The sequence below is a fragment of the Triturus cristatus genome, chromosome 8 (genome assembly GCF_964204655.1).
Source record: "Triturus cristatus chromosome 8, aTriCri1.1, whole genome shotgun sequence".
NCBI lineage: Eukaryota > Metazoa > Chordata > Amphibia > Caudata > Salamandridae > Triturus > Triturus cristatus.
The window spans coordinates 1,476,251,706-1,476,265,287 of record NC_140591.1 but is presented as its reverse complement, the minus strand read 5'-3'; the positions used below and the strand labels follow the sequence as shown (position 1 = coordinate 1,476,265,287).

At 47.7% G+C, this 13,582-nt stretch overlaps 1 protein-coding gene across 6 annotated transcripts in view; it reads right to left on the bottom strand.

Moving 5' to 3' along the window:
- Positions 1-13,582, bottom strand: part of RELT (RELT TNF receptor) — a 176,349-nt gene that overhangs the window by 27,785 nt on the left and 134,982 nt on the right. For 3 of the 6 annotated variants that reach the window (XM_085623311.1, XM_085623312.1, XM_085623315.1), the window contains 4 exons: positions 13,258-13,339; positions 10,652-10,888; positions 9,501-9,684; positions 4,937-4,986 (listed from right to left, as the gene is read on the bottom strand). In XM_085623311.1, the coding sequence (XP_085479437.1) occupies positions 4,939-4,986; positions 9,501-9,684; positions 10,652-10,888; positions 13,258-13,339 (551 nt within the window). In that variant the 3' untranslated portion in view covers positions 4,937-4,938. Of the gene's footprint in view, positions 1-3,928; positions 4,987-9,500; positions 9,685-10,651; positions 10,889-13,257; positions 13,340-13,582 lie in introns of all 6 variants that reach the window. The other 3 variants (XM_085623313.1, XM_085623314.1, XR_014967947.1) reach the window with 2 other exon arrangements.

The following is a 13,582-nucleotide window of genomic DNA, read 5'->3' as shown; positions in this document are numbered from 1 at the left end:
GCCATTGAGCTCCCACTCGTGTGATGCTGAGGTCTGCCTGCTTAGCCAGTCTGCCTCCACATTGTCCTTCCCCGGTAGGTGAATTGCCAGTAGATCTATCCTGAGAGGTATGGCCCATCTCCAAATCTCCTGAGCTAGGGATGAGAGCGGGAACGACTGTGTCCCCCCTTGTTTGTTGATGTAGAACATCGCCGTGGTGTTGTCTGTTTGGACCAACACCCTCTTGTTGAACAGGTGTCTCTGGAATGCCTTCAGGGCTAGCAGGATTGTTTTCAACTCGAGGTAGTTGATATGGCGGACCGCATCTGCTGGGGCCCATAGACCCCTCACTCTGAGGTTGTCCATGTGCGCTCCCCATCCCTTCTGCGATGCGTCCTTGGTAATGGTCACTGTTGGGATTGGTGGTGTCAGGCTTCTCCCTGTTGTTATGTTGTCTCTGTTCCACCAAGTTATCTCCTCCTGCACTGCGTGCGTTACAACCACTAGATCCTCCCAACTTCCGTTTGCTTGTGACCATTGTTGTTGTAGCCATTCCTGGAATGGTCTCATGTGCAGGCGTACATTCGGCACCAGCTGGATACAGGACGCCATCATCCCCATCATCTTGCTCACAGCCCTCACTGTCAGAGCTCGCCCCTTCTGGTAGAGCTTCGCCTCCTTCAGTAGAGCCTCTGTCCTCCTGTCGCTGGGCACTACTGTACTGTTGCGGGAGTTGATCTTTGCCCCCAGGAAAATCTTCACCTGCTCCGGTTCCATCGATGATTTTCCCCAGTGGATCGAGAATCCCAGATTCGTGAGGGTGTCTGTTACGCGTTTTGCGTGCCTCTCGCACTTTCCGCGTGAGTTTGCCTTGACCAGCCAGTCGTCCAAGTAGGGGTAGACATGTATTCCCTGCCTTCGTAGGTGCGCCGCTACCGCCGACAGGCATTTTGTAAAGACCCTTGGTGCTGATTTTAATCCGAAGGCCAGGGTCGTGAACTGGTAGTGTTCTTGTTCGATGTTGAATCTTAGAAGGCCCTTGTGCCTTCTGTTTATTGGGATGTGAAGGTAGGCATCCTTGAGGTCCACGGTGACCATGAAGTCCCCTTCTCTTATCTGTGGCAGAACCTCCTGCAGTGAAGTCATTTTGAACCTTTGCGTTCTGATGAACTTGTTTAGGTAACGGAGGTCTAGTATGGGTCTGAGGTCTCCGTCTACCTTCGGAACCACGAAGTAGTTTGAGTAGACCCCTTTGTTGCGTTCTCTGAACGGCACTGTCTCTATGGCTCCCTTTTGCAGGAGTTTCCGCGTTTCTTCTCTGAGTATTGCCAGTTCTTGGGCCGATCTCAGTCTTCCCTTTGGTTTCCTGTTTGGAGGTCTTTTCTCCAACTCTACGCAGTATCCGTACTGCACAATGTTCCGTATCCACTTGTCTGTGGTTATACGCCGCCACTCCTGAAGGTAGAACCTCAGTCTTCCGCCTACTGGTGTCGTATGCTCGTAGGCTCTTGAATCTTCTCTTCCCCCTGATGACACTTTTTTGCGCCTCACCCTTGGGGTCCTGACGAGGGTAGGCGTCCTCTTGCGTGCTGAGTCACTTCGTCGAGGGCTGTTCGCCCCCTCTCCTCCTTTGGCCACGTCCGTTCCCTCTCCCGCGAAAGGACTGGCCCCGAGGTTGATATTGCCAGTTTTGCTTCTGCTGACCTTGTCCGTGACCTTCACCCTGCTGACTTTGTTGGAACGCCTGGTGCGACGTCCCCTGCTGGCTTCCTCCCCTACCGTAGGGTCTCCGAGGGATTTCCTCGCCTCATTCCCCTGAGTTGTAGGGCCCCCATGGACCTCGCCGTCTCGTTTTCTTTTTTCAGCTGGGTGAGCTTGTCGTCCACTATTGCTCCGAACAGTGTCTCTCCGTTGAAGGGGGTGCCAAGGATGTTGTTCTGCACTTCCGGTTTGAATCCCGAGATTCTTAGCCATGCATGCCTCCTCTCTGTGACCCCTATGGCCATGAGTCTTGCTGAAGTCTCTGCCCCATCCAACGCTGTCTTTATACAGGAGTTGGCGATGTTCTTGCCTTCGTCTATCAGGTGAGAGGCTCTCTGGCGGTATTCTTCGGGGAGGTGCTTTACTAGCTCCCCCATCTCATCCCAGTGCTGGTATTGGTGTCTATTGAGGAGTGCATTTGAAATCGCCATGCGCCAGTGCATTGCGGCGTTCCTCTCGACCTTTCTTCCTGTGAGGTCAATCCTCCTGCTCTCCTTATCCGGAGGTGGGCCCGAAGTTGCTGGTACGTTGGCCCTTCTCCTGGCCGTGGAGGCTATGATGGAGTCCGCGGTCACGCTCCCCTTGATGTAAGGGGGGTCCAGGGAGGAGTGCTTATATTTCTTCTCTGTCCTGGGCGTGATCGACCGGCAGGTCGCAGGTTCCTTGAAGGCTTCTCTCCCCTGACTCATCACGCTTTGTAGCATGGGGAGGAACTGGCTCCTTGTCTGGATGGGGAGCAGTGTCTCGACGAGAAAATCGGCTTTCGGTTTCTCCTCGTCGAGTTTGACGCCGAAGGCCATTGCTGCGCTCCTGACCACCATATTGTAGACCCCGATGTCGTCGGGTGGCGAAGGCCTCGAAGGGTACGTGTCCACGGGCTCCTCCGGGTTTTCGGTGTCGAGATCGTGCCATTCGACGTCGTTGCTGGTAGATGCCGCCGATTCGTAGAACGACCGTTGGTCTTCTTCCTCGGCTTCTCCCTCATAATAGGGCTCTTCTTCCTCTTCGAGATCCCTTGTCAGCCCTTCGGCGTCGAACTCGTCTTCGACCTCACCGACGTCCGCCGATGAAACCGTTGGAATCTTGAATTCCTTCATCCTGGCGTCGAACTCCTTCTTCCTTTGAAGGATGTTCTCCATTTCGGCCTCGAGCCGCCTCTTCTTTTTCTCCATCTCGGAGATGCTTTCGGCGTCGACCGCGGGTCTTTTCGATGAAACTTGCGTCGACGTCGAACGTTCTTTCTGCGTCGATCGGCCCGTTTCATGGGATGCTTTCGACGACCCTTGCCTTTCGGCGTCTTTCGGCACCAGGGAGTCCTTTTCTAAGGATCCGCTCTGCCTCTTGTCCGTGGTTCCCCCTTTGGACGTCGAAGTTTTCGGCGCCGGGGCTCCCTTCGTGGACTTTGACTCAGTTTTTCTCGAGTCACCCTCGTGTTGTCGAGGAACTTTCTGTTTTGCGCTCGACGATTCTCTTACCTCGTCTTCTTTTTTCTTGTCGGTCTCTACGACCGTGAAGTTTTCGGCTGTCTCGGCGACGTTGTCCTCGTCGTCCGTGGAGAGGCCCAGATCGTAGAGCGTCGGGGGCTTCCCCTTGCCATCCATGTTGGCGTTGGCTCTTCTCTGCCGCTCTCTCACCCTGAGTGTCTTCGGCGCGAAGGCTGAGCAGGCGTTGCAGTCGATACTCTGGTGATCGACCGGCAGGCAGAGGTTGCAGACCGGATGCTGGTCTTTCTGCGCGAACTTGTGGTGGCAGTTTGGGCAGAACTTGAATGGCGTCTTGTCCATTGCGCTCAGGGTCTCTGAGCGTGCATTCTCCAAGGCCGTCGAAGAAAAGGGGCGCTGGTCCTCCTTTCTTCGCGCTCCTGATGAAATCTCTTCCTTTCCTGATATCTTCTAGTGATTCTATCGACGAAACTCGCTTTTCTTCCTTCTTCCTTCGAGTGTAATTCTGGAGCTTCCCGATGACGATCCAGACCCAACGGCGGAAAAAAGAATCTGAAGATGGCGTCCCAAAGGTGGGACTTCCGCAGGAAGCACGACGACGTCACGGGAGGTGCACCAAATGGTGGACGTCGACGCCCACCTGGGCTACGAAAAAAATAAAAAAAAACAAAGAAAAGACTACGAATCCGGACCCAACCACAAGATCGCGGAATAATGCACAGCATAGTGAATCCAGAAAGATTCACGCTGCAAAAGGCGACCTTCAGCTGGGGCAGGAAGAGAGAAGCTGCTCTGAAGCCTTGTACGAATTTTCCTTATTTTGATTTTTACATAATCCAGTATGATGTCACTATGTAGTTAGGTATTTCATATTCAAGTATAGCTTTCCATTCGGCTCCATGACTGTTAGAAAACAACCTCTTGTATGAATTCCACACTATCTTTATCTCCACCACAATACTGGTTCAATTCTATTGGTGTTTTCAATCCTGCAAGGCCTGTTCTGATCTCCCGAGCTCTAAATTAAACCATTGCTTTGTATATTTAAACTCTTTTATTTTATTCTCATTGGGGCTTCCTTTCCGAATGATCTTAGATCGTTCGGTGTGGGTGAGATAGGTGAAGCGAGCCTAAGTGGGAATGGTAGATTGGTCTGGAGACACACGCTACTTTTATTTCTGGGTTATGGATAGTAGTAATCCATTTGAAGATTTAATACAAAAAGGGCTTATGGGAGGTGCTTGCTCAAACCCTTTTGATAGGGTTTCAGGCCTTCCTGTGACTCTTAACAACATTGAAAGTGAATGAGGAAGGTTGGCGAGTGGGGGCCGATCCTCTGGGCCAGTATTACGCACAAACACATGTTGAGACAACAGGAACCACACAGTAAAACAGGAAATACTATAGTGAATATTTCAGGAAGCAAATGCAGTCAAGAAGAAAGGTGGCTGTGTGGGTGGTTGCTAAGTGGAAAGTCACAAGTGAATCAAGTGGCTAGGAAAGCTGTTGAGTTCCCAAGCTGAAAAATGGTATGTGAAAAAAGGAAGAAAGCGTGTCATCGACCAATAGCACGACGCATCGAGTCCGGCAGCCATTAAGCAAAAGCAGAGACCGAGATTAGTGAGTTCAGTAGTAGAGCACAGTTCCCCACAAGTGTTAGAAAGCAGAGATGGTGGCTAAGTCTAACACTCTACAGCGAAAGAGCCGAAGCATCCTTGACCCGTTAGGACTAGCAGCGTGGGCGTGATTATTACCTTCAGAGGACCAGATCTTTCTCTCCTCGGCTAATGAGGTGCATACTGTCCTGAAAGGAAGAATCGTTAGATTTAGAAGAATGCATCTTCAAACAGGACCCAAGCATCACACCACTGCGCTGGTAGACGTCTCCAGTTGCTTCGAGGAACATTATACCTCTTTATGGTTCCAACAAACTCACACGAAGATTTGTTTTCTCCTCTTCCACGGATGCTCTCATAAAATTACTCTAGCAAATTCACACCAAACACCACCCAGCAACCATGAGCACAAAAGGAAGAGGGTGTTTATGAGGAGGCAACAGGCCTGGTGTGTAACATGTAACTGGAATTGCATTTTCCCATTGCCACAGTTCCGCTGGATTGAAGATTTAGTGAGTGATAGGGTCCACCACAGACAGATTTTCTCTAATTCAAGTGTGGAGGTCCATAAAGGACTGCATTCAAATGGTTTCCCTGCTGATGAAGCCCTTGTAAGGTACAGTGTATACAACGGAGATGCACAAAAGAACTGTGACTGTCGCATGAACATATGGTTCGTCCGGAGGGTCTGGTCTCCGATCTCCAGACTTTTACCCAAGTGAAATCTCTTGCAACCTCTCTCCCCATCCCCGTGCAAAATGTGATGTTTTAAGGTCTAATATTGGACTGCTTCTCAACAAGGGAAAAAGCAGTGCACCCCAACATATAGTGCTACATGTAAACATTAAGAGATGACAGAACCCCACTTAAAACAAAACAGTTAAGGGACATTCATTTCCCCATGCCCAGCCCCCCAGGCCTATAATGTACTCAGTCCTGAAGGCATAGCCCTAGTTCTTGTTTTTCCAGTGAGGGGTTATGCATGAAACTGGGTTGTAGCGCTTTGCTCTGCACTGTGAGGGCATGTTTGTCCTGGTCTTCCAAGTCGAACATTTCTCTTCTCTGGACCACCTACCATCAGGAGGTTGGAACCAGCAAGTGCTAAACCACCCCTTTCTACCAGCCCTATAGAGCAGCCCACTGAGGAACACCCACGCGGAGCAGGAACGTGGCGATACACATTACTGTATGTTTGCATTGAATAATAGTAAAGTGGCAACACACAGTGATTAAGTGACTTGACCAAGGTTACGCTGTGCATCAAGCAGTTTAGCTGGTCTTAAACTCATATAATTCTAAACCAAAGGATGTCATGTATATTTGTTTCTATGCAGGGATTGTGCACGAGATCCATGGTATGCCAGGGAATGGTTGGTGTATTTAAATAAAGACTTGTCTGTGGGCACACACCTGTCTGGGCATTACCAATTACAGGTGTAATAAAAACCGAAGCAGCTCAGTGACTTGTCTGTAAGCACACACAGAGTCTGGGAGGACCTGCAATGGAATAATTATACTATGATGTTTGCCCTCACTCGACCACATCTTTGGCATCATTGGCCAACTAATCCGAAGACTTATACAGCACGGAAAACAACTTGAGCGTCATCATTAAGTACACCAGTGTAAAGATCTATAAACAGACTGAGTCACATGGCTCTAACAAGCTCCCAAACCATCTCAGGAAGACACCCAGGTAGGAGTGATCTACCCACTGGCCAGAGGAAAAGCGCCCTGCTTGGTGCGGTCTACTTCCTGTCCAGTTCGAATCCTTGTAACTTCTGCTTCGATGATTTTACTCCTGCTCTTGGCGTCACCCTGGGGCATAGAGCCCGGAAATATCAAGATAGGCAAGCAGTGTGTGATGTGCAGTGGTGCCACTACGTCCCACTTCGGCATGCTCCCAGGCCATCTTCTAGTCTTCCTATACTTTGTCGTGGTCGTAAGCCACATATGATAGAAGAGGATGCATGACAGCGCAGATTAAGAGTTGGATATCACGCAACGCCTTGTGAAGAGAGTGGTTAGTCGAGCTTGCATGCTCGTAGATGGATGATGGTCAAAGGTCCAGGTGGAACTGCCTCAAGGATACAGGATGCTAATGCAAAGTTAACTAAAATGACTTCCAGGGTATCTTTACCCTAGTTTCATAGCAAATCGCTACAAACCTCTCATTCTATCTAGATCTATCAATGTATCAAGTTTAAAGTGTGCGCCTCCTATATATCTGCATCATACCTAACTATCTGCAAAGCTCTATATATCAGCCTATCACATTATCACTTTCTAGGAGGGCATGTACGTCCTCGTCAGCAAAGTAAGACCTTTCTTCACAATTTTCTTGGTTATCAAGAAATTTGCCCCAAAGTGTTTTTTGGAGATTCCACTATTCATTCCTCTAGCCTACAAGAGTGAAACAGGTGAGTGACAAATTGAAGGGCTGAGAACATCCCATGGGATGAATAGAGGAGGCGAGCGTATCCCCTCAGGATGTGATGCAAGGATAACAGATCATATAAGATGGACTTAGGGGGAATCACATCACTAACACGAGCACGTTTTTCTTAGCGTATGGCGGTAGATGCACGGGAGGATGGGAAGGAGGAAATCAGCATTTATGGTTTTTATGGGGCCACATGCCACCCCGAGACCTCTTCAATAATAGACTGAAAACTAGGAAGACTAGGAAAGACACAGAGGAAATACTGTAAGAGCCAAAAGCGGTTGTGCTTTCCTACAGCACTCACTGAACACCCAGATTAGAATGGCCAGCTCTCTTGGTTTTCAATTCATATTTGTATCCTATTTAAGCAACACTGATGATCCACTGGCATCTGAAGGCGGGCAATCTCTGCTAATGTGAGTTACACGAGTAAGATCTCTGTCCCACAAAGAGATTCTCTGAGAAATGCAGAAGGTAACTACTGCTATATGTTTGACACAGTCTCGCAATTAACCCGCTGCTCACCACAGGGTGGTAAATAGTGTCCTCAACACAGACAGACCATGCTGCAGGAACTTCTGTAGCAGTATGTCAGAGAAAGGGTCTCCAGCTTAAAGATCTCACTATTGGGTAGAGATGTTTTTTTGGTCACAAAAAATAATTAGAAGTTCTCTTAAGACAAACGAGATGCCTGAAGAACAATATGTGGTGGAAGTGTCGGTGACAGCCCTGAACAAGGTGTTTCGAACTCAGTGGCACGGTCTGCTATTAGAACTCAAGAACCACTCACAGCGTGCATTGCACTGGGAACATGGCGCAGCAATTGTAAGTTCCTTAGCATGGACTGTGGTGGCAGCACAACCTCAACCACATGACCCGCACCTTCACTAGCTTTCTCTCCCAGGAACAGAGTGCTCGACAGAAGTCCTGCTTCCTTCGAAGGGATGCAGGATTAGTTGGGGCATTCTTCACGACTGATGCCCACTTTAGGGACGGCGGATCAGCTTCATTGGCATGGCCATTAGGATCCCTGGCTTTCACACCTACCACTTTTACACATCACATTGATGCAGCAGATGGGCATTTGACCCTGAACTCCACATCACAATATTGATCTGTTCGAACTTTGATACAGTGGCATAATCTTGTATACTTTTCGGAATTTCATGCTACACAAAATTACCCAAATTTGCCATTATGCCTCGTTGTGTAGTTTCAAGTCAGTTCAGGTAAAAATCCTATTGCGGATGCAGGGAACAACAGGGATGAACAGAACGTAAGCAGCACTTGTAATTATAGTGCTATACTTTAGTGTGAAGTGCCAGATTTGCATTTTGTGTAATTTTGCTGCGTTTTTATGAAATTTGGCATAATTTCACAAGAGAAAATTATGCAAATTTAGCAAACACCCAATAATAAAATACATGGGTATAAAGGGAGTGCGGGCATAGCAGAGAGGAATGGGAAGAAAATTATATTCTTCTTTTCAAGCCTGCTATCAATCAATGAGCTTCCATTGAATAACTGATGGCCGGCTACTACTGTTCTTGGCGATCAATCACTCGATGGCAGCTCATTGACTGACAGCAGGCCAGCTATGGGTTTCCATTCCCCGCTAGGTTGGCAACTGCGGAACACTTCCGTTACAAAGCACAGGCTGTATTACACTCCGTGTCCTGGGCCTACTAAAAAAAGATAACACACATTCAAGACAGAGGTTGTATGCAAGAATATCATACAGATGTTGTCTGCCACATATTTTGTGCCTTAGATATTGTTCACACCAATGTCATGCCATTGTGTGTGAAGTTTCTATTATTTACTCCAATGGGGAGATATTTTGTAGATGATATTTAGGACACAATATTTATATAGAAGATACTCTGGTACCACATCAAGATGGAGGATGCCAAGTGCAGCTCGGACAAAAAGCTGCCACATTCAAGGTTTCCCAAGTCCTTCGGAATTAGGTCTTAAGACCCCTCCAGACTGAGCCATCCACAGCACCCGATTAGGTCAAGTTGCTAACGCAGGAGACGCCTCAACCCAACCCTGTCCTCATTCACCAAACCTCAGGAAGACTGCAGAAACCTCTGCAGCAGCATGTAAGAGAAAGGGTCTCCAGCTTAAAGATCATACTAATGGGTAGAGATTTTTTGGGGGGGGGTCAGAAGAAAATAACTAACAGTTCTCTTCAGACAAACAAGATGCACAGCCGTGGGAGCTGAGGAGATCTGGCCCTGGACACAGCTTACTCACCTCTTGCTGGTTTTCTGCTGGTTTCAGCCATTTTGTTTTCACACCATTTCCTAGTAGCGTTTTCTGCTCCACGGGATGGCTGGGCGCGGCCTCTGTGGTGTCGTGGTTGCTAGACTCAGAGATGGTTTTGAGTTCTGTGGGGTTCAAGCTTTGTCTCTGCTCTGGTATGCGAGCTACTCGGAACCTAGAACAAATGTAGTACGATGAAGAAGGATGAGTACAAATATATCTACACAACAACAAAATATCAGCACTATATTCTTGCTTGGCTAGAGACAATCACATTTCAAAGTCTTACAAACTGGACTGGTCGCCTGGTTCCTCTAAAGATCTTCTGATGTTTGAATGTTGCATGCAGTGTCCTGAAGGTTGCTAGACCTCATGTCCGCGTTGAAGGTCAACTTCCCGAAGACCCACAAGCTCAGATAAATTCAACTTTCCCCCCTCCTCTGTTTTTAGCATCCTGCTTTCAGTCACATTGCCTTGTGCGGTCCTTGTCCTGACACTGTGCCAAAGATGAATATCCAGTGTAGCTGGATAACCAACCTGCATCCTTCACATGTGTACCCCTAAAATGACACCTGAATTGCCTTTGAAAAGGATCCCCCCCTCTTATTACCCAAAATCAGTTCAGCGTGGCCCTCTTGTGCCAGGACATGCTACGCCTATGGCTCCATCCTCTCTTATTACCACTCAGGGAATGGACAGTTTGTCATCAAGGAGGTGGAGATGTTCAGTACAGCTTCAGTCCCTCAATGGTTGACGAAGGCCGAAGAGTCCCTTATGGACATCACTTGTCCAGTCACCACCAGCGCCAGACAAGTGACTCACAAGAAATGTTTCAAAATGGCAGGACACAACCATGTCATGAACCACACGGCGTGATTGGCCTTCATCACGAGCGATTGTGTTCCAGATTTGGGTACCGCAGCATTGTGCGAGGAAGGAAGTTGGTGAGAACTGCTTCAAAGTGATTGTGATAAGGAGAAGAGTGGACAATAAGCTATAAAAAAATGGACGTTCTAGAAACATCACCTAAGAAACACTTTGAGCTCCAAATGCCTAGAGTGTATTGAAAAGTCTGAGAAATTGTTCAATCACACAAGAGTATCTATGAATAAACTACACATGCTAAAAGTGCCCTGACTTACCGGCCCACAGAGAGGATGGTGATTTCTCCTGGTCGGCCGGTCTTGGCTACTGGCTTTGGGGGCTTTACTGGCATGGCGGCCATGGCTGCGGCCGTCTCCGGGGACAGGAGCACCTCTGGCCATTTCTTCTGACTGCAGCGAGAGCAGCAGGAGCCGGAGCGGGAGCCCAGGCCCTGCACCGTGTGAAGGTGGTGCTGGTGCTTGCAGATGTGGGGTACCTGGGGCAGGAACTGCAACCTGCGGAGAGAAGGAGGGGGGAAGTGAGATGAGCAGACACATACCGAATGCCAGCATCCCAGACACAGTGAGTAACCTCCCCCCCTGTTCTGTGAATGGATCACCCCGGAGAGTGTTCTCACACGATGGAAGCTAATTGCACTAGGAAAATCGTGCATCTCAAAGTATGTAGTATGCCCTGTCTAAATCTGCCCCCCAAACCCCTTCACTTGCTACCTGTAATCCTCCAGTTACCCAAACCTTTAACAGTCCTCCTACGCATTGAAGCTCGGTTTATGTTTGATAAATCCTCAAACGTACATATCTAAAACGTATATGCATGCACAGCTCTATGTCCAAGAGAGCAGGTCAATTTGTTTCATTAAAATACATAGTAAGCATCCTTTCTGAATGCTTTGCCATGTGAAGTTAAGCCTCTTTATACTCTATTTTGTCATGTTTCCTTACAAATGTGGGGTTTTTATGCTCCCTTTCTTTCTCTTCTGTCTGATTCCTTTCCAGTGTTTTATATAATGTCATGCTAGCATATGCTTCCATAGTGCCAGGGCTATTCCAGGGTGCTTTAGTTGGCGCTATCTGTTGTATAAATAGTAAAACCTGCCTCCTGTCTAGCTGTGAACCTTTCTAAAATACAACATTCCGCTCACATGTCTATGGGGCATCGCAGCATGTGCCTTAATTAGATGTTTATGACTTACTAGAGCTGTTTACTTACCATGGCCCATGTATGTCTCACCTGAACTGCATCTCTATACAGGAAGGCTGGCCTTACATAGACTATAATACCTGGGGAGACAGCCTGCTTCAATGTGTCTCATGTCCCCTTTCTTAACCCACTGGGCTTGCTTTGCTATTGGATTATGTGGTTTTCATGACCTGCAGCTGGTTGGGATGATGGACACTCGTGCACCCTCGTGGTGCAGAAGGGTACATACACCATGGTGGCATCTCAGAGCAAAGAACTGGTAAAGTCAGGGAAACAGCTCAGTGGGCTAATGCCCACTGAGCAGAGACGTCACAGATCACAGCTGGCAAGTTAACACCAGCCTCAATGGAAGTTGTTTAATTAAACCCAGAAATATGGAGGGCACCCAGGACCTGAAAAAGGTGAAAACTATTTTCTATTATTCTTTAATGTGATTTTTTCTGTATCCTCGTCTACTCCCTTATTCTCTTTATAAGTTATACTCCTGCCTCTTTCTATTCAATACTATTATATGTCAGAGAGGCAATACTCCTGCTACACAGATGTGTGCAAAACCAGGTCACAGGTTTGAATACTACAGGGATGACTCAGCCTTTCATCCTTCTGAGGCAAAACACTAGCTGTACAAATCTGTTGAGTATTAGCAACAGCTGCCATTTACACTGAAGACCCGTCTCTTTTTCTTTGTATATTTTTCTAGTTTGGGCCTTCGTTGTGCCCTGGTGGTTCCTAGCGCTATGCTAATGCTAGGTTAAGGCAACGCTATATAAATACGTACACTCAAAAACATGTACATTGTTATGAATATAAAACACAACAGCCACACTTTATTCAAGGACAATTGAATTATACCTTCAGCCAGCTACCTTATACACTTGTCCACTCTTCCCTCTTCATATCCGCAACCCTCCCTCTCAGATGCCTCTGCCTTTCTTGGACCTGCTCCTTTTTAGCCCTTCTCATCTGTCCCTATGTATGCCCCCTCTCTGCCGGCTCTCCTGCTCACCTCCAATCCCAATCTTACTGGTGAGCTCTGCAGAGGTAGGAAATGGAACCTGCTCCCTCTTGAGATAAAATGACTAGACAGAGGGCCTGATTTAGATCTCAGCGGATGGGTTACTCCATCACAAGGGTGACGAATAACTCGTCCGCCGAAACATATATCCCATTATATCCTATGAGATTTATATTTCGGCAGACAGGATGTGCGTCACCGTTGTGATGGAGTAACCCGTCCGCCGAGATCTAAATCAGGCCCAGGGTCCTGACAGTAAGAAACATACGTTTGCAGGAACGTAGCGGGTGAATACAAATTCTTGATGTTGTAGATCCCTTTCATGAAAGCACACAGGGGCGGAGTTGTTACGGTGTTCATGCGGGAGGTCAGATCATAGAAGCGCAGCCCTCTCATTTACTTTCCCTGTACCCCTCCTCACTTAAACAATGATCCTTTGTGAACCCTTCAAGTATTCAATCACTCATTTACAAACAGGGAATACTACTCTGTTGCTGGGCGTCTCTCTGTCCTGCGCTAACTTACACGTTGCGGCCCCTCAGACCTTCATCAGGCACACAAAATGTTGTTTTGGATTCTGAACAACAAGCTGTGCATCACAGCGATAATTTGCACACAAGCAGCGCCCACTTATCTGCTGCCACTTACTTGCTTGGAGGCTTGCTGCTGGTGGTCACAATCTGCTTACTCTGATAATCCCTCAGCAGTTCTTCCAGGGCAACTGCGTTCTCTGAGGGGGAAGCAAAGACAGGTAGAACTCAACAACAGCAATACTGCGAGCTTTGCTTACTAGGAAATGGATTTAATGAGGTTCTGTCAGCATGACGCGTTTCGGCCAATCCTGGCTTTGATCACATACATATATATGTATATATATATATATGCCCTTTACTCCTTTAGATCTTATACTTTCATTTCTGTAGACTCTATTTCTGTATTAATTACTGTATTGAATGCATTTGCTTTTGAAAAA